Source organism: Podarcis cretensis (genome assembly GCF_951804945.1).
Source record: "Podarcis cretensis genome assembly, chromosome: 1".
Classification (NCBI taxonomy): Eukaryota; Metazoa; Chordata; class Lepidosauria; order Squamata; family Lacertidae; genus Podarcis; species Podarcis cretensis.
Window position 1 is genome coordinate 141,492,137 of NC_137170.1, and position 19,975 is coordinate 141,512,111.

General features: G+C 44.4%; 2 protein-coding genes across 2 annotated transcripts in view; both read left to right on the forward strand.

Moving 5' to 3' along the window:
• LOC307224147 (maestro heat-like repeat family member 5) overlaps window positions 1–11,361 on the forward strand; it is a gene marked incomplete at its 3' end in the record, with an annotated part of 23,966 nt that extends 12,605 nt beyond the window's left edge. Inside the window, exons 4-8 of the mRNA XM_079990644.1 lie at window positions 5,060–5,176; window positions 6,546–6,656; window positions 9,370–9,510; window positions 10,631–10,750; window positions 11,314–11,361. Coding sequence (XP_079846770.1) covers window positions 5,060–5,176; window positions 6,546–6,656; window positions 9,370–9,510; window positions 10,631–10,750; window positions 11,314–11,361 — 537 coding nt within the window. The remainder of the gene's footprint in view (window positions 1–5,059; window positions 5,177–6,545; window positions 6,657–9,369; window positions 9,511–10,630; window positions 10,751–11,313) is intronic.
• The window catches only part of LOC307219940 (maestro heat-like repeat-containing protein family member 7), a 24,165-nt gene continuing 14,965 nt past the window's right edge, over window positions 10,776–19,975 (forward strand). Inside the window, exons 1-4 of the mRNA XM_079983522.1 lie at window positions 10,776–11,515; window positions 11,608–11,743; window positions 14,108–14,203; window positions 14,983–15,296. Coding sequence (XP_079839648.1) covers window positions 11,418–11,515; window positions 11,608–11,743; window positions 14,108–14,203; window positions 14,983–15,150 — 498 coding nt within the window. The 5' untranslated portion in view covers window positions 10,776–11,417 and the 3' untranslated portion in view covers window positions 15,151–15,296. The remainder of the gene's footprint in view (window positions 11,516–11,607; window positions 11,744–14,107; window positions 14,204–14,982; window positions 15,297–19,975) is intronic.

Consider the following 19,975-nt stretch of genomic DNA (forward strand, 5'->3'; position numbering starts at 1 on the left):
TTTTTTATCTTTGATGCCAGTCCTCTAGTAACCCATATTTGGTCAATTCTAGTCCAGGTCATTTTGGCTTCAGAAAAAAAGATTCCTTCTCTTTCAAGAGGATATTTTATTCTCCAAATATCCACCAAGTCCATATTGTCAGTCATTTCAAAAAAGGTTTTTGGCAGTCTTCCATCTTTAGAGATCACTTGTCTTTGTGCTTTATCCATGTTTGTAGAAACTACTCCATTCATATCTCCCATCAAGATTACATTAGTGTCCAAATGATCCAACAGAATCTCATGCAACTTCTTAAAAAATTCAGATTTACCTTCATTCGGTGCATAAATTCCTAAAATCAAAAATTTCTGTCCTTGAACTTGAATTTCAATTGCCAGATATCTTCCTTGTTCATCTTTAAATATTTGTTTCGGCATCAATCTATCCTTTGCATATATGACCACTCCTCTTTTTTTCACTCTGTCTGATGAAATAAATTCCTGTCCTAATTTTTTATTAATAAGTAATTTTCTGTGTTTTCTTGTCACATGTGTCTCTTGCAAACAAATCAAGTCCAATTGTTGTTTCTGTAAAATATGAAAGACGTTCTTCCTCTTCCGAGGAATGTTCAAGCCATTGCAATTCCAACTCAATAGTCGCAAGGCCATGATGGGGTTATTTACTTATTCCTCCTACTGCTCCCAATTGTTGCTCTTCATCCATTGGTGGCTGTAGTCCAAACGATAGATTTGCTAAGTCCAGTATTCCTTTTCCTGATAGTGTTGGCTCCTCTCCAATTTCCCCTTCCTTCACCAGGTCTTCTTCGTGGTCTCTCAAGAATTTGTCTTTATCGCTCAATGTCTTTATTTTTATTTTCTTTCCTCTGTATTTGAAAGATAGGCCTTGGGGGAATTCCCACCTAAAGAAGATTCTGCTTTTTTTCAGTAATAAAACCATGTCTTTGTAATCCCCTCTTGCATCTAAGATGGGCTTCGGAATATCTTTAAAAATCTCCACAAAGGAATCCTCAATTTGCAGTGTATTTTGATAGTGCAGATTTAAAATTTTATCTCTTTCCTCCTTTGATCCCAAAGTAATCAAGCAGTCTCTTGCCTTATTCTTTTTTTGTCTTATTCCAAGTCTGAATGCACTCACGATCTTGACCTCCTCCCCCTGCAGGCCCTCTTGCCAAAATTCAGAAAATTCTTTTGTAAGAAAGTCCACCAGATTGTCCTGTTCACTTTCCGGCACAAGTCTCTATCTTAAGCCGACTTGGCCACAGTGATCCATGCGACGGTCATCTCCAGGCTTGACTACTGTAATTCGCTCTATGCGGGGCTGCCCTTGAAGCTGTCCCAGAAACTCCAGCGGGTGCAGAATGCTGCAGCGAGGCTCCTCACGGGGTCTCTGCCATGGGAGCATATTCACCCAGTGCTTTTCAAGCTGCACTGGCTCCCGGTGGAGTACAGGGTCAGATTTAAGGTGCTGCTTTTGACCTTTAAAGCCCTTCATGGCCTAAAACCCTCGTACCTATGGGACCACCTCTCCCGGTATGCCCCACGGAGAGCCTCAAGGTCCATAAATAGCAACACCCTAGTGGTCCCGGGCCCTAAGGAAGTTAGATTGGCTTCAACCAGAGCCAGGGCCTTTTCAACTCTGGCTCCGGCCTGGTGGAACGCTCTGCCTCATGAGACCAGGGCCCTGATTTCTTTCTGCAGGATCTGATTTCTTTCTGCAGGGCCTGTAAGACAGAGTTGTTCCGCCTGGCCTTTGGCTTGGAGCCAGTTTGATTCCCTCTCTCTCTCTCTCTCTCTCTTCTTTTCCTTCTCCTCCTGCGATGAGGCTACATTTTAATATTTTAATGTTCCATTATTTTAATGCTGTATTTTATTTTTGTTTTTAAGTTGTAATCATTCTTCTTGTTTTTATTATTGTTTGTAAGCCGCTCTGAGCCCGGCCTTGGCTGGGGAGGGCGGGGTATAAATAAAAAATTATTATTATTATTATTATTATTATTATTATTATTAAGTTGCGATCCCTCCTTTGCAGATCTATCATAGCAAAAGATAAGTCATGGTCCATCAGTTTCTTTTCAACCAGTGGTATTTTTCCCTGCGTTTCAGTTGCAATCTCCTTTGCCTCCTCGGCAATCTTTCGAGTAGTGGCTGATTCTTCTGAAAGTCTCCCAATATTCTGGGCATTAGCATTAACTTGTGTTCCCAGTTCTTTTAAACTAGAAGTGTTCAAGTCAAGTTTTTTTGAGATCTCAGCTACTTGTTTGCTTGTGTCAGTTCCTTGTCTCGTTAGAAGTTCCAAAGATTCATTTATTTTTCCAAGAGCTTTAGTCAAAGCATCTTCTGCAGACATAGTTTTGGATTTTATTTGCGAGGCCGCAGCTGCTCCTGTCACTGAGGCCCTTCTTTGTTGTGCAGTACTGTAGGTTTTGCCGGATCTGAGGTTTTTCTCCTGAGCCAGCTCTATCTTTCCTTTACCATCTGCCATGCCACTATCATGCCAGGCCAAGGTCAGTCTCACACTCCCGGATTTGTTTTTGCTAGTAAATTTCCAGTGGCTCAGCTTCTAGTTGCTTAGTTGTTTCCCACAAGGTAACAAAGTCTCCTCTAGAGGGGGGAATTCTCAGCCTGGTTTCACAGTTTTTACAACAGATATATTGTCTCAAGATTCCCCCCCATCTTTCATAAAGGAAGAAAAAATCCCCAGTTCCAACTCTTTTTCTAAATAGTTGCAAATATGTAGCAGTCTAAATAGAAGTCCTCAAAACTGTATCTTTCAAAGTTATTTTCAGGCTCACTCTTTTGACAGTTCAGAGTTCTTTTTCCTTACTTACAAAGCAGTCCGTCTCCAGGATACAAAAGACAGTGGGTAGAATTCAATCCTCTCCTTTCATGCAGGATATTTAATTCAGTAACAGTTCTCCCCACCCCGCCCCTGCCAGCTAAGTGGGGGGGGTTTAAATCTTATTTTTGAACAATGGATTTGTTATTCTAAATACAAGCTTCAAAGGTTTCAGCTTAATAGTCTCTTTGCTTTCTTCTATCTACAACGTGGGAAGACAGACTTCCTTTTTATGCCTTTCCCGTGGCGGTAAATCTTTTAAAAATTTAGAGTCCAATTTAAGCCTTTATTCCTACTCACGAGTAGATGCTTTCAGTTCCAATTTGCCGGAAGAAATCAGCGCTCTCCGATAATGGCGATGCGGCTTCGCTCCACGGACTGGGTAGCGGCTCTCAGCACCACGTTCTCCCCGACACCGTTCCGGAGCCTTTAAAAAGGCTCTTTGGCAGTTCGGGGGGGTCGCCAAGGTACCCGCCGAGCCTCCTTGTTTACAGGCTTCTCCACCTGTAATTTTTAAGGGTCCCCGCTTCGCCGTAGCGGCAGGACCCGAACCCGCAGAGCAGGCTTCTCCCGGAGCTCCGGGAGAAGTCTGCCATTAATCGCTGGCGCCAACCGGAAGTCCAGGAAGCCAGATGTCTCTCGCACATGGACAGCTTGAGCGCATCCCACGCCTCACTTGCTGTCACCTTATCAGCTACATAGACTAGCTGGCTGTCGTCCATTCCAAGGATGATCATAGCCAAAGCTTTCTCATCCTTTTCATCCTCCTCAGGGGGCTGCGGTGGATCTTCCACCACTTTCCACAGGCCCTCACGCTTGAGGAAGTGTTGCATGCGGACTGACCAGATGCTGTAGTTCATGGCCGTCAGCTTCTCCAGCAGCACGCCAGCTCTGGACTGCTCCATTGCTGCAGCTCCCCTCCAGCACCCATGGCTAGATAACAGCCACCTGTACTCATGCGCAGTAGAAGTGTGCTGGGCCCATAACCCTGTCACGAATTCCTCGCGGCGCTTTTAGCAGAAAGCTCAGAGTCCTAGGTTCTTTAGTGCAGTATTTATTATTGTGAGCTAAATATATATACAAATATCTACAAAAGCAGTTCATCTAATCAGACAGAGTACCTGCGCCTTGAGGCAAAAGAAGACTCCACACTCATCTACACCACTCCACCACTATTGGACAGGCTTCCCTTTTAAACCGGTGACAGCCAACCACATTACTGTGGAGGGAGGCTGGGGACACCTGTAAGAGGCTGCAGGTGCAGGTATTAGTCCTCTAAAAAAGCGGGAAGAGCCTAGGGTCAGCGTATCTAGGACAAAAGTGTGTCATGAGAATGAAAGACGAGGCTGCTGGGTTAGACCAGCATCCTTATCTCACAGTGGCCAACCAGATGCCCATGGGAAACTGGAAAGCAGAATTCGAACACAGAGCACTCTCCCCTTCCTGTGGTTTCCAGCAACTGGTATTCAGAAGCATTCCTGCCTCCAACAGTGGAGGCAGAGCAATTAGGACATGCTGAACTTGTCAACTTTCAAATTCCCCAAATGAGGAGTACTAAAGAGTTGTAATAGGGACGCGGGTGGTGCTGTGGGTTAAACCACTGTGCCGCTTGGGCTTGCCGATCGGAAGGTCGGCGGTTCGAATCCCTGCGATGGGGTGAGCTCCCGTTGTTCGGCCCCAGCTCCTGCCCACCTAGCAGTTCAAAAGCACATAGTGCAAGTAAATAATAATAATAATAATAATAATAATAATAATAATAATAATTTATTTATATCCCACCCTCCCCAGCTGAAGCCAGTACTGCTCCGGCTGGAAGGTAAACGGCATTTCCGTGTGCTGCTCTGGTTTCGCCAGAAGCGGCTTAGACATGCTGGCCACATGACCTGGAAAAACTGTCTGTGGAAGCGGACAAATGCCGGCTCCCTCGGTCTTAAAGCGAGATGAGCTTTAAGCCCAGAGTCGTTTGCGACTGGACTTAATTGTCAGGGGTCCCTTTACCTTTACCTTTAAAGAGTTGTAACGTGACTTGGGAATTCAGAAGATGTGTAAAATTGCATACAAATCATTAAAACAATTGCCTAGTACTTGCAATCTATTATTATTATTTAGTATTACCCGACATTTTCAGACGGTAAAATTGAAATTCTTTGGTTTTCCAAAAGCAGTTGATGTAGCTGGTGGGGTCTCCTCCCTGTGACTCACCCAAACCTTCCCCAACCCTTAGAACGCCCTCTATAGATACTATGGACTCAAGCTGCGGGATTCCAGGAGCGCAGAGACAGTCCACCAGTACCTGCACTTACTCCTGAGGTTGCCTCTCGAAGAGGAAGCAGACAGAGAGGTGAGTGAATGTGTGGGATGTCAGGGGGGAGGAGAGCCAGTGGGACTGGGACTGCGCTCACACGGAGACTGTCCTGGAAGAGCCTCCTCCTTCTGAACCCTCCTGATTCAAGCACCTCCCCAGGCTGCTCCCCAGTGTCCCACCACCACAATCCAGGGTCCCCCACTCTTACTCATCCAGCCAGTCCCTGACATTACCCCACCAGCCCTCTGTCCTGATTTCCGGATTGGTCTCTGCTCATGACCTTCCTCCCTCCAAGGATTTTGTGCCCACCCACTCACCCCCTGAAAGCCTCTTACAGGAGCAACTGCTTTTCAGCATTCAACATATCTGGGCAGATTTGTTTAGTTTTGGGTTAGATCAGAGCAGCCAACAAGTGGCCCTCAATGCCTTTCTTGGCAGCCCTCAGCAAGCTTGGAGGCACCCCTACACACCTGTAGGCCTTGCACTGCCTTCCCAAAGCTGGGTAAGGAGGTGCTGGGCTTGGGGAAGGAGGCACGTGTGATCTGTCAGGGTCCTAGAGTCCTCAGTTAGCTCTTTCCCACCTTTGGCAAGAAGGTGGGAAGGCTCTAGGTCCCGCCAGAGCCTCGTGCCTCCTTCCCAAAACCCAGCACCTCACCTGCCTACCTTTGGGAAGGCAGCATGCGGGCCGGGGCGTGTGTGTCAAATTGTGGCCGTGCTCCCCTCTCCCACACGACAAGTCAGTGTGCGGCCCACAGGTTCTGTGCTGAACTACTTTTGTGGCCCACTTGGTATGAGAAATTGGAGCACCCTGGTTTAGATGGTGCATATTCCTGCTCTGGCGCCTTTGGGTGAGGGGTGGATTACAAATACTTCCAGGGAATAAATGGTGCATTTTAATGTAGTTGAGTGTTTAATGAAGCCAAGAACTGTATCACAAGATTTGAAAATGTCGGAATGCAAGGCATCCTTGCGTTGCAAGCTGCACGAGTCTGGGAGGTGTGGTCTGGTCAGTTCACATCAGAATCCACAGAAATATCGTTCTTCAAACCACCCCTATTATTATCCGGGATGAAAGGATCTCTTCAAATTGGTTCTCTAAGTGTCTCATTTCTCCATTCTTAAATTTGGTTCCCCACATTTCGCAGGAATCTGCTTACAGAATCACATTTATCCTCCATCCCTCATGATCAGCTTAGCTTAATGGTTGCCATCAATTTCATTTTAATTGATTTTATTTAATTTTTATAATGAAATGTTTTTAGAATGTTGTACTATTTTATTGTTGTTAGCCGCCCTGAGCCCAGCTTTGGCTGGGGAGGGTGGGATATAAATAAAATTTATTATTATTATTATCACTAATTGCAATCAAGAAAACAACATGTTTGACGTGCCTCATTCTCCCTAGGGAATTTCTGAGGCTATCGGTGTGGCTTCAAGCACCCATATTTCACAGGTGCTGATGGCAGTGCGGGACTTCGGCCACGCAGCCATTGCAAGGAATACTGAGACGTCTGAGGTAAGGGTGTGAAGTGAGGAAGGAGCGTAGCAAGAGTGTAGGTCAGCCATCCCCAGCCTGGTGCCCCTTCCCCATCCGTGTGTTTTGAATTGGAACTCCCATCAGCCCCTGACAGCATGGCCAATGGTTAGACGAAGATCCTGGCGGATTGGATCCTTAGCGGCTCTTTACATCCACACCAAAGCATGTTGGAAAAGAACGAATCCTGCCCCATTTCCAAACATGCTCTTTTTCAAGGGATGGGATCCTTACCATTCCAAAAAGGCAATTGGATCTGCTCTCAGTATGGAAGCCAGACAGCTTCCTCTGTGGGTATGTCTCAGTCATCCTTCTGAAGTGGGCTCCAGCAGTCCTGTCTCTGTGGCTCCAGATCCTAGATCTGATCTGATCCCTTGGCTCAGTCAGTCAGTCAAACAGATTCGTTAGAAACCATTGGTCACCCCCCAAAGTACACTGACCCCTGTTTTTAGGTTGGTTGTCAGATGGTTGGTTGGCATTTCTTCAATAGTGGAAGCTAATGGGGACCCCCAAGGGTCATCTAGTCCAACCCCCTCCAATGCAGGAATCTTAAGCATCCCTGAGAGATGGCCATCCAACCTCCAACGAAGGAGAGTCCACAACCTCCCAAGGGAGAGTGTTCTGCTGTCAGAAAGCTTTGAATGAAGAACCTCTTAGAGTTTGGAAGAGGGGACACCTCTCCAACTGAGGGGAGGGAGCAGAACCCAAGAGAGAAGGCAGGCGGCAGGCTGGGAGAGGCAGAGAGAAAGAGGGGAGAGGTTTCAGCTGCATCCCCTGCCAAATTTGCTCTCGTGCAAGAGTTCTTCTGCCTTACGGGAGTGCCTGCTGGCCCCATTCAACTATGTTCTAGAGTAGACCCACTGAATTTAATGAAGATGACTAAGTTAGGTCCATTCATTTCGACAGGTCTACTTGAAGCAAAGCATAGTTGAGTGTCGCTCTCTGTGTTCACCTCCATATATTTGTCAATTAAGCGAATTATTACAAAGGCATGTGAGGAGAATCAGAACTTACAGGGTTAAACAGTTCTGTGTGACGTCTCACATTCTGAGGCATGGTTATGTTCATATACGGGAATCTTTCTTTGTGTGTGAGTTTCTTTCATTTTTGGCTGAGAGGCGAAAGGATGTCTGCTCTTTTGCCGGGCTGATTTATGATGTTTTTCTACTCATTAAAAGACTGTTGGAGTTTAGCAAGAAGCCTGCATTCAGTCTGATTTATTATCCACACACAAGGCAACAGTTTCTGCCGCTGCAAAACTCTGCTAAGGACTTTGCTAAGAGAGCTAAGGGAGCTCAAGTTTTCTATCGGCACAGACGTCCATCGGCGCAGCAGAAGTGTACTGGGCGCCATCTTATCTCACAAGGCATAGTAACTGCATGTGGATCTAACAGTTCCATAACCTGAGGGGGCCTTGGGGTCATGTGCCCCCGACTCTCCAATTCTCCAACCCAGCTGGAAGGAGATCAGATCCTTTTCCTTCCACTTTCAGTTAACTTCCCTCAAGCTTCCGGTCTCCGTTTTGCAACTGTGCTAGAGGAGAAGGGAGCAGGAGCCGATGAGTCCAAGGCTCATTCACACAATAATAAACCATAGTTTATCACAGAGGTAACCAAAATGGTGCCCTTCAGATGCTACAGACTGCCACTCCCATCCCTCCTGACCTCTGGCCATGCTGGCTGAGGCTGATGGGAGCTAGAGGCCAACCTATGTTGATGCCCTCTGGTTTATTGTTACATCTGAACGCAGCCCTGAACTCTCTTGTGCTCTGCCATCCAAGAGAAATGAAACCCAGGAGTGTGGTACCTCTGGATTTTTGCTGTGAGTTGGTAAATGACCAAGGAAATTTCCCAACCCTCACTATGGAGAAGATGAGCAGATCCACCTGGTTCATTTTAATTTTTTAAAAGCAGCTCCCATGGAAAAGAGCACCAGTGGTCAGTCTACCCTACACTGTCCTGCACTTTCTCCCTGGTTGACTGACCGAACCCAAAGAGAACACCTTCATGGTTCCTCATCATCCTGGGGAAAAAGTGACCAGTGGGGTGTCACAGGTTTCTGTCCTGGCCCGTTGTTGTTCCACTTTTTTTAAAATAAAAGACTTGGATGAAGGAATTGAGGGGATGCTCATCAAATTTGCAGATGACACCAAACTGGGAAGGGTAGCCAATGCCACAGAAGACAGAATCGGGATTCAAGATAACCTTAACAGATTGGAGAACTGGGCCCAAACTAACAAAATGGAATTCAATAGGGTCAAATGTCAGGCTCTACATTTAGGCAGGAAGAACCCGATGCACATATATAGGGTGGGGGAGCCCTGGCTTGCCAGCAGTTTGAGTTTCCTGGAGGAAAAAAAATACAAAATTTGTAAGTCTGCACAACAACTTGTTGTTGTTGCTTAGTCGTTTAGTCATGTCCGACTCTTCATGACCCCCTGGACCAGAGCACGCCAGGCACTCCTGTCTTCCACTGCCTCCCGCAGCTTGGTCAAACTCATGCTGGTAGCTTCAAGAACGCTGTCCAGCCATCTCGTCCTCTGTTGTCCCCTTCTCCTTGTGCCCTCCACCTTTCGCACAACAACTTACTGACTACTAATATTTTCCCAGCTGCTAAAAGGTCCCAACTAAATGGTGATTTGTCTCCAATTGCACTTAAGGTTCCCAAACTCACTTTCCCCATCCTTTCCCTCCAGAATACTAGCGAGACGAATGCCAGTATCACCGTCATCCTTTGCTGTGGTCAAATTGCATCCGGGGCACGGCAGGATGACCTCCCCCTTTTTATAGACCTCATCACAGAGGAGCTCCTCTTCCAATTCCAGAACAGCAGGAAGGTATGGCTCTGATTATCACACGGACTCCTGTTGTTTGTTCTCTCAGCTATACCATACTTTTCCGTGTATAAGACGAGGTTTTTTTTTATTATTATTAAAAAATGATGTTTAAAAATGAGGGTCATCTTATACACAGAGAGTGCATAGGAGGGACGTGGGTTTGGTTGCCGCTGCAAGCTGGAGATAGTCAACAGCTATTGTGTGCGTTATTGGTGGCTGCGGCAAGGGGTGGTGTTGATTGGCTGTCGCTGCAGAAATTGGGAATGCGATTGGCGGTTTCTGCCGGCGAGGGACAGACAATAGGTGGGTTTTGCGACATGTGTGAGTGGCAGCATAGGTTCAGCGGGTGAGCAATTTTTGGAATCCCCTCCCCCATATAGCTGAACAACTGTGGGTAATCCTACCCCCGAAAAGCTCAGCAACTCTGGGCAATCCTTCCCCCATTTTTTTAATTTGGAGTCCCCCCCAATAGGGGGTGTCTTATACTCGAAAAAATATGGTATATTCTGCCTTTCTCCTGTCATACGTCTCCAGGAGGTGTGCAACCATTTCCCCCGTGGTCACCATCCAGGCACTGAGCAGACCTCCTGAGCTCCATCAAGGTCCTTGCACCACATGCCTTCAGACTGTGCCCTAGGGCAGGGTTTTTGGCTTCATCCACCGAAGGGTTGTAGACTGGGGTGTATACTGGCTCCACACTTAGGACCAGATGGGGCATTACAGTGGTACCTTGGTTCTCAAACTTAATCCATTCTGAAACCAAAGCGTTCCAAACCAAGGCATGCTTTCCCATAGAAAGTAATGCAAAATGGATTAATCTGTTCCAGACTTTTTTTAAAGAAACCCTAAAACAGCAATTTAACATGAATTTAACTATCTAACAAGACCACTTCTGGGTTAGGGTTAATTTTTGGATTGGTATCTGAAGAAGTGTGCATGCACATGAAAGCTCATACCAAGAACTAACTTGGTCTTTAAGGTGCTACTGGAAGGAATTTTTTGTTTTTGGATTGGGTTAGTGTTAGGGTAAGGATTAGAATTAGGATTAGGTCAGTGTGGCTTTATGTTTCCTTGTGATTTTGATTCAAACTCAATTTTATAAAATCCCTTCTCCTTTCAGAATGAGGCTTTGAAGAAGAGCTTTATGAAGGCAGCAACTCTAACAACCAAGGCGCTTGTGCAATCGAATGTGGGATATGTCACCTTCCCCCAAAAAGACGAGCTCACCTTCTGCATCACAGTGAGTAAAAAGAAAAAGAAAAAAAGGGGGGAATCTCCTGGGGTTTCTTTTCAGAGCGTTTTTTCTTAAAAATAGCTGTGTAGGTCTAGCTCTGGGTTGCATGTTCTGATCATCTGGCCCCAAACCATTTCTGGGTGGTCACGTTCTGCTCCAACTCAAGTTTCCAAACCCACTTGAAAGGCAGCCCTACATTGTGGCAACCTCAGCAGGATGTCACCAGTGCCTAAGTAAAAGAGGCTAGGTTCTCCCAGGAGGAGAGGGCTGTCGATGGCTCCCAGCCATGATTGCTATGTTCTACCTCCACAGAGGAAGGAAGCAATGTTTCTGAATATAGTTGCTGGAAGCCACAGGCGGGGAGAGGGCTCTTGGGCTCATGGTCTGCTCCCTGGTTTCTCACAGACGTCTGGTTGGCCACTGTGAGAATGCTGTGAGGATGCTGGACTAGATGGGCCCTTGGCCTGGTCCAGAAGGCTGATCTTATGCTGTTCTTATGCGGTAGAGCTCTGCCCAGGAGAAAAAGGGATCTTATTCCCAGATCCAGGAAGCCCACTCTCCTCCCCTAGGAGGACCCACTTGCCAATTGCAAAGAAGTTGTCAAGTGGGCTGGATAGAGAGCACAACTCAGGGCTTGGTGTGGTGGCAGGGATGGCGCCTCCAGTTCCCTGACATGCTGTGTGCTTCCCCACCACAGGAGGTCATCAAAGAGGAGCCAATGGCATCACTCACCATCTTACACTCCGCAATGGAAACGATCATTCGCATGACGTAAGTACGGCCAGACACAGTACATATTTCTTCACCAGGTTTATGGACTGGTGGGTGCTGATCCTTTCCTCTCCCCTTCTTTCTCTTTTCAGTGCCTTGAGACCATGCATGGACCCCCTGCTCCGGTCTCAGCTGCTACAAAAAACCATCAGGAAGGTCTTCCAATTGCCATCATTGCAGGTTACGAAGGTCAAAGCCGGGAGCTCCGTGCCGGCAACACAGAGCCAGGTGACTGGACCTTCTGCTTCTGGAGGAAAATGGGGTTGCCAGGTTAAAGGATTTGAGGGCAAAGAGTCTGAGCCGTGTAAGCTGCAAAGAATGCTGCCCGAGACACTTGACCCATCACAATGATGTAACAGCCAGAGACTTGGGGTGTATATTTTTGATTTTAATCCTGTTTCCATATTTATTGCATTTCACCTTTGGCTAGAATGCATCCACGAATGATTCCTGCATGCCTGCATTTTGTGACTCTCATGCCTCCCTCCTACGCTACATTTAATTTTATTTGTTTGCTTGTTTGTTTATATGCTGCCCATCTGACTGGGTTACTCTAGCCACTCTGGGCGGCTTCCAACAAATTAAAAGACAGCCAGACATCAAATATTTAAAACTTCCCTATGCAGGGCTGCCTTCCGATGTCTTCAGATGGAAGTATAATGATGTATCTCTCTGACATCTGATAGGAGGGTGTTCCACGAGGTGGGCCCCACCACCAAGAAGGCCCTCTGCCTTGGAACACCCCAAGGAAGTTGAGCCCAGTGTGGAGTCCTGTATCTTTATATCGCATGACCTGTAACCTTACATACATCAAGAAACGTTTGATGTTTATGACTCTTTGTGTGCCTTGCTTGAATCCCTGCATAAGCTTTGTTACGAATTTGGACTAGAAGGCTCCAGAGCGGACTTCCGGGTTGGCGCCATCGCCGAATGGTGGACTCCCTCCGAGCTCCGGAGGGAGTCTGCTCGGCAGGGGCTGGGTTCTACCGCGCCGGCGACGCGGGGACCCTCAAAAACCATGGGCGCTGAAACCCATGGGCATGGTGACTCGGCTGGCACCGTTTGCGCCCCCCCGACCACGCGAAGGAGCCTTTTTAAAGGCTGCGGAGCGGGTGACAGGGGGGGGGGTGGTGCTGTGAGTCCTCCGCTTCCCCTGCCGAGCGAAGCCGCATGCCATTTGGCGGAGAGCGCTGACTTCTTCCATTGAAAATCTGGACTTAAAAGAACAACCCGTGAGTAATTGGAACTTGGATTAAAAAGGGGAATAATTTTTTTCTTAAATTCGGAGTGAGTGGGGGAGGTATAAAAAGGAAGTCAACCTCCCCCCTGTTGTAGAGGAGCTAAAGCAAAGGACCTGATAACTAAGATCGAGCGCAACCTTTTCTTTTTGATAAAGTTATTAATTTCGCGATGGAAAACTATAAGCTGGGCTGGAGGAGAAAAGTGGAATGTGAATTAAAATACAACCCCCCCCCCCGGAAACCCCAGGAGCGATCCGTGAGAGCGCCTGGAGAGGAGAAATAGAGGTTTTGACAGCTGTCAAAGGAGCTGCCAAAACTGAAGAACAAAAAGAGAACTTTGTTACGAGGACTTTGCTGGTTACATTTGTTATAAATTGGATATAAACTGTTTAAAAAAAGGAATAATAAGTTACTTTGACTGGTGGGTGAGATCGGGAATGAAACTGAGTTACTATAATCCCTCTAGAGGAGCTGTGGGTTATTACAAGTATCGTTGGCATGGAATTTGAATCGGACATTTTATCTCCTGGGAAACTGCAGAAATGGAACACTATTTTGTCTACAGAGGTCTACACACTAAAGGAGACAATAGATTTATCTATTGAAGAATGGAAGGGACTTGACGTAAGGAAGAGGAATTACAAGCTTTTTGGAATTAGAACATTTGTGCAGGAGAGCAGGGGGGAAAAAGAAAAAAAAAAGAGGAGAAGAGAGAACAACAAGAACAACAAGAAAAACAAGAACTGGACAAAGTTGGAAGATAGATCCTTTCTAAGATTGGACATTTGAAATTAAAGATGATTAAAAGACGGTAAAGATTACTAAAAAGACGGCAAAGCGGACTGATGAAGGATTATGGCTTAGATTATGGTTCAGATGTGGGAGCTCCAGGAGACAGTGGATTTGATGGACATTGGGAACGCAACCGGGAAAGTGGGGAGGGAAATTTGGAATCCAAAGGGTGTTAAATTATATTTTATTCTTTTTTTAATTCTTTTATGTTAATCTGTACCTTATATTAAAGAGGGGAACTCGTGGAAGGGAACAGGTCGATTTTAGGGGATGGGGAAATATTTTTTAAATTGGGTTAATGATAATAATTTTAAAATTTGGGGTAAGAATTTGTTGAATCTATTTGAAAGAATTGGAATACAAGAGGGGGCGGGGAGGGGGAAGTTCTGGAAAGATGATATTGAAAATAAGGCCTTAAATTTGGATGTTTTTCTTTCTTTTGTTATATTTGAAAATCTTTAATAAATATTATTTAAAAAAAAAAATAGAAGGCTCCTGAGCATATGGAATTTCCATGGGGGTCTTCAGCTTCTAACTGCTTTTGCTTCTCTCCTTCCAGGACTGTTATCAAGAGACGATCTACATCTGGCTCAACATGCTCACCAGCTTGCTGTCGGAGGCCCCCTCTCTGGAGACGCTGCAGAAGATATTAGTGGTAAGGGAGTCCCCAAGGTGTCAGAGCAGGGGGAAGCAGCAGCTCCCATGCCGGAGGACAGACCCTCTTGAAATGATTGCACGGGGGGCATCTGTGGTCAACTCGCTGGTTGTGGGTGCTGATGGTCAAGTGGGCCTCTGTTCTGCTAGCAATGCTTGTGCAAGGCACACAAGATATGTCCTCTGCTGATGGCATATGGGGAAGGGCTGTGGCTCGGGGCAGAGCATCTGTCTTGCATGCCCAAGCTCCCAGGTTCAGTCCTCAGCATCTCCAGTGGGGCTGGGAAAAGGCTCTCTGTCTGAAAGGCCAAAGGGCCAACTGCCAGCCCTCATTACCTGTGGATCAATGGCTGGGCTTGGTCTAAGGATGCTTCCTGCATTCCATTGCTATGGCTGTGGTGAGGTGTATGTTGTATTGTTGTAATTATCACACACACAAACACACCAATGACAGGTCGCAGGGCGGTTCACAACATAAAAATACAAAATCAGAACAGAAAATGCATAATAAAACAAAAGCAACCAAGAGCCAATTAATATCTAATTCTACTAAGCTGCCTCGAGTCCCTGTCTGGGAAAAAGGTGGGGTATTATTATTATTATTATTATTATTAATAATAATAATAATAATAATAATAATAATAAACAAATTGCAGCAAACTTTCTCCTTTACAAAACAACCCCCTTTTGCAATTTGTCCCCTCTATGAAGCTTTGTGAATTTGCAAACCTGGATTAAGGGTTCTCCTTCCATGTGATGACGATGATTTCTCTCCCGCAGCACACAAATGGCTGGATTGACTCCACAAAAATCAGTGAGAGGCAAAGAGCAGTCAAGACCACCAACGTACTCCTGAAATATGTCTCCGAGCATTTGGACTTTGATGTGAGTGACCAAGGCTTAACGCTGCAATTTCAAATCGTATTGCGTTGGAAAGTTCAGGTGTGAACTAGATGAAAGCTGTATGGCATGGCCATTCCAGGGGAAGGTGCCAGCCAGTGCTATTTTTCTAGAAAAAGAGGTGCCAGGACTCACCATAAACTCACCACCCTTGTTCTCTTATAATGGCAATAGTGCCCACCTGAGAGGTGCCAGTGTTAGCTTTTTGCAGTATAGTAGCACTGCAGAGAGCTTGCTGGGGAGACAATGCATAAAAAGGGACTCAAAAATAACTTAAACAAGATTTTAATAACAAAAACAAAAACTCCTTATACACTAAATACACCAACAACAAACCAGACCCAACCACCAACCCATCCCCCAGGGTAATGGGAAAGCTAGGTGCTGCTCCTTATATACTATACCCAAATGCTGACACAGTTTAATCAATACAACTCAGCACCTGCTATGTTTCACAGCTGTAAAGCTGGGTCTCGTTATTTTGCTCTGGCCCCTTAAAGACATACACAACTGGTGGAACAATGATGAACCTTTACATTTAAAGAAACCATTCAACATTTCCCCTGCGGTTCATCATTGTGGAACAAAAACATAAAGCATATTTTGTATATGTCTTTCATGTGTAACCTTTGGAAGTGCTTTAGTAAAAATGTCTGCAATTTGATTGTCACCTGGAACATATTGAAATACAATCATTTCATCAGCAATTAGTTTCTTTACTAACTGTAAACGTAACCTTAAGACTCTAGTGCGCTGCGTATTGGTCTCTGAAAACAGGATAGCGAGTCCGCTCTGGGAATCAAGGTAAACTCTTACTAGTAGTGTTACTTTCATCTGTAGGTCTGCAAATACTTGCAGATACCATTCCACATCACGAGTGGCCTGAACGCATGCACATAATTCACTCTCTGTTGTGGAGAGACAAATAATGGTTTGTGTCTGGGACTTCCATTCAAATGGACAACCTTTATAACAAAACACCATACCAGACACACCCCTGCATTTATTTTGTTCCACTGCATGAGATGCATCGCAGAAAATTTCAAAACCTTTGTCAATACATGATGTAAACTGCAACCTATAATGTTTGGTATGTTTAAGGTACATTACCACTCTCTTAAGAGCAGAGAAACATTGCGTAGTGGGCTTTTCCACAAATTTTGCCAGAAAGTGAAAAGCATAAGTTATATCTGGTCTTGAGATTCTTTGAATGAAATTTAGCTTGCCTATAGCAGAACGATACAAAGTTTTGTTAGGAAATACCATAGGCGTTTCCTTCCCATTTGCATTTTCTTAAACCCATTTTGAATCAATAAGTCTCATATCTGGGGTTTGTGGTACAAGAGACCAGGTGTTATGCTCTTTTAAAGAAGCTATCTCAGAGTTGATAGCTTTATACCAATTTACTTGGTGCTTAGGTAAATTCTGAACATCATTGTAGCTTTTTGGCTCAAAAACCGCCTTATTGGCATACACAGTATTTAAAAGTTCATCTGCAAAACATTGTGGCTTCTGTCTCTTTCTGTCTGAACGTCTCAGTCCGGAAGGAGAGTCAGACTCCTCAGACTTAATGGGACTAAGTAAACTACTAGTTTCAGGTTGTAAATCATCATTGTCAGACTGAAGAGGTGCCTGTAGGCTAAGATCACGGTCAGAAAACTCAAGAGAATCTAACCTCCCCTCGGGTGCCTGTGACTTTAAATCATCAAACAAATTATCAGATTTAACAGGCTTTTTGTCTTGTTCCATTAATTCAGAAGACCATTTCCTGCTGCTGCTGCTTCTTCCTCTTCTTCCTCAGTATCATTTATACCGTTAGTATCTTGGAAAACAGCAACGCCATTCCAATTTACAGTTTGTATCATGCGTCTGGTAATACGAAATTTGCCAGTTGCTGGTATGTAAATTCTGTACGCCCCCTTCTGGTAGCCCATTAATTTTCTCAGAACACTACACTCACCCAATTTCTGCTTAGCGGGATAATGCATAATTACATCTGAATCCCAAATGCGTAGGTATTTCAGATTAGGGCGTTTTTTAAACAGCTTCTCATAGGGGGTGACATCTAAACCAGAATGATAACTGCGATTTCTAACGTAACAAAAGGCATTGAGCGCTTCAGCCCAAAAGACTTTGGGCAGATTAGTATCGTACAGATAAGTTTTAACCCCTGCCTGCAGGTCATGCTGCACAACTTCAACAAGCCCATTTTGCCAGGGACTTCGGGGGCAAGATAACTCGTGAGTAGGCCCCTGTGCCTCAGAAAAAAATTCCCCGCCCCGGTCAGAAAACAGATACTTAATTGGTTTGTTAAAATGCATTTTTACCCAGTTGCAAAAAGCTCTGTACTTCTCAAATGCTTGGGACTTCTCAGCTATTGCATAAGTCCAACAATATCTACTATACTGGTCTATCAGGGTAAGCCAGTACTTAGAACCTCCTAATGATGGTGGGAGTGGCCCAACTAAATCACAATGTACATGCTCAAATGGCTCAGTTATTTTCCTATCTGAGCACCTACCCTTGCGTGCAACCTTAATCTTATTCTTGCAACAGGATAGACATTGCATAAAGAATTTACATGGTTTTAAGTTTAGACCATTAACAATATTCTTTGTCTTAATTACATCAGCAAAATTCAGGTGTCCCAGAATTCTGTGTGCTTCATGGACACACCCGGAATGTGGCCTTACACTCCTCAACCCCTGGCTTGACTGTGCTGCTCTGCAATTTATAGGCGATTGGGAGTAGGTGTGAAAATACAGTCTATATAATCAGAGTCCCGGGCATACAATAGACGTTTGTTCCCATTGAAAAACTCACACATTGACTTTAAGAAACGCACAGTTATGCCTTGATGAGCAAAACTTCTTACTGACAATAAATTGTCCACTGACGGGCAGTAAATGCAGTTCGCTATCGTAATGTTTAAAGAGTCAAGTTTAATAGTACCCCTGCCAAGCGACTGCAAGACTTGTGAATTGGCTTAATGTACATTACCAATATCCTCTTCGAAAGAGATAAACAAGCTTCGATTGTTGCAAATGTGCTGAGATGCTCCTGAGTCCACAATAAAAGACTTCCACTTGGCACCTTTAATTCTTTTACGATCTGTAGTCCGAGCATGAAAAGCTCGCGGCTCGTTTCTGTCTTTACGGTACAATGTCGGCTGCTGGGCTGATGACTGTGACTGACGAACAGAAACAGACTTGGGAGTACTTTGCTTTCTTTTGGATCTGCAGTCCTTTGCAAAATGTCCCTGCTTATTGCAGAACCAACAACGCTTTGCAGCTTTAAATGCAGTCGTATCAACACAAGTTTGCATATGGCGTTCCTCATTGTTTCTGGAAATAGGAGTGCTTATGGCACAAGCCTCCCTTCTATCCAACTCGCCCATTAATCATGCGTTATTTTTTTTTAATAAATTTTTATTAAGATTTTAAAGGTTACAAAAAAATAAGAAAAAATACAGTCAAAAAAGAAAATAAGAAAAAAACCAATACATATATCAAAATACAGAAAAAAGAAAGATAAAAAACAAAGGTAAAAATAAAAAAAGTAAAAAAGCAAATCAAACCTTTAACTCGCTTAGTTGCAATCACTTATTTCCTTGACTTCCTCATGCCTCCCATTTTTGTATTCTAATTCTGTTAGATATTCTAGCAAATCCTTCCAACCTTGTTTTTATCCTAATAGTTTATCTTAACATACTATACTTCCCCTCTTTATATTTTAATTCATATAAATATTTCAACACATCCTTGATCTTAATTTTATCCTCATATCTTATCTTAATATACTGTAATTTTCCATTCTTTCCTTCACCAAGTTATCATCCACTTTAACTTTGTTTAATCTTATTTCCCATTAAAACTTATATATCTGTACTTATTCTTAAGACATTTCCCCTAAGGTCAAAGAAAAAATTCAATTCCGCGATTTTCCCATCTCTCATTAAAAAAAAACAAATTTATATTATATATACTTTAGATTCCCAATTTTCTTTCACCAAATCCCCTCCCCAGTTTCGGCCCTTCAATAGTTCCATTAATCTCGGAAAACCATCAGCCCGGAGATCTTAAATCCGAGGCTCTTAAGTCTCTCTCCTGTCCCCTCTGCCAGTCTTTTTGATAGTCTTTAATGTTGAAAATCAGATCTTGGGGAAGCCCCAATCCAACAGTCATCATATTACTTCCTGCCAAACTTCCATAGTTAAAAGTAGGGCCTATAAAGTATTCCAAATCTTGTTTCACACTCTTTTCAAATCCAAAGGCCCCCAAAGCTCCAATCTTCCAATCTCCACCTGGCTCGGATTTATATTCCAAAGGTCATTTGATCTCCACATAGGGTGATCTCTCCATCTTTCATCTTCCAGGCCAAACCAGGCTTCCATCTCCAAATATTTACTTCTCCTAGCTGTCATCATGTAGGGCCTCAAGTAGTAATCCACTATTTGCCTCTGTAGGGTTACGGCTCCCCCTTTCCTCACTTTGCTCACAACAAGATTCTCCTTTTCAAATTTTTCAATTTGTTCAGTTGAAAGAGGTTCCTGTGCTTGGTTCTTGTCCACTTCTTTGCCAAAACCTACTTTTGTTTCCAAGATTACCACGTTAGTAGCCATAACATTTATCTGGTCTTGCAGCTTTCCCAAGAGATAAAATGTCCTGTTCAGTTCACACTCGATTTCCTTCCTACCAGCCATACTTAAATAGTCCAAGGTCAAAAACTAGTTTCTCAAGGCTTTTATCTTTAGCTGCATCCTTACGACAATAACCCAAAGCTCCCTCTAGAGGGATTCAAATTCTTTTTCACTCCTTCCAGCACAGACCCAAAGGTCCCATACATTGAATTATAACAGTTCCTTTCTTCCTTT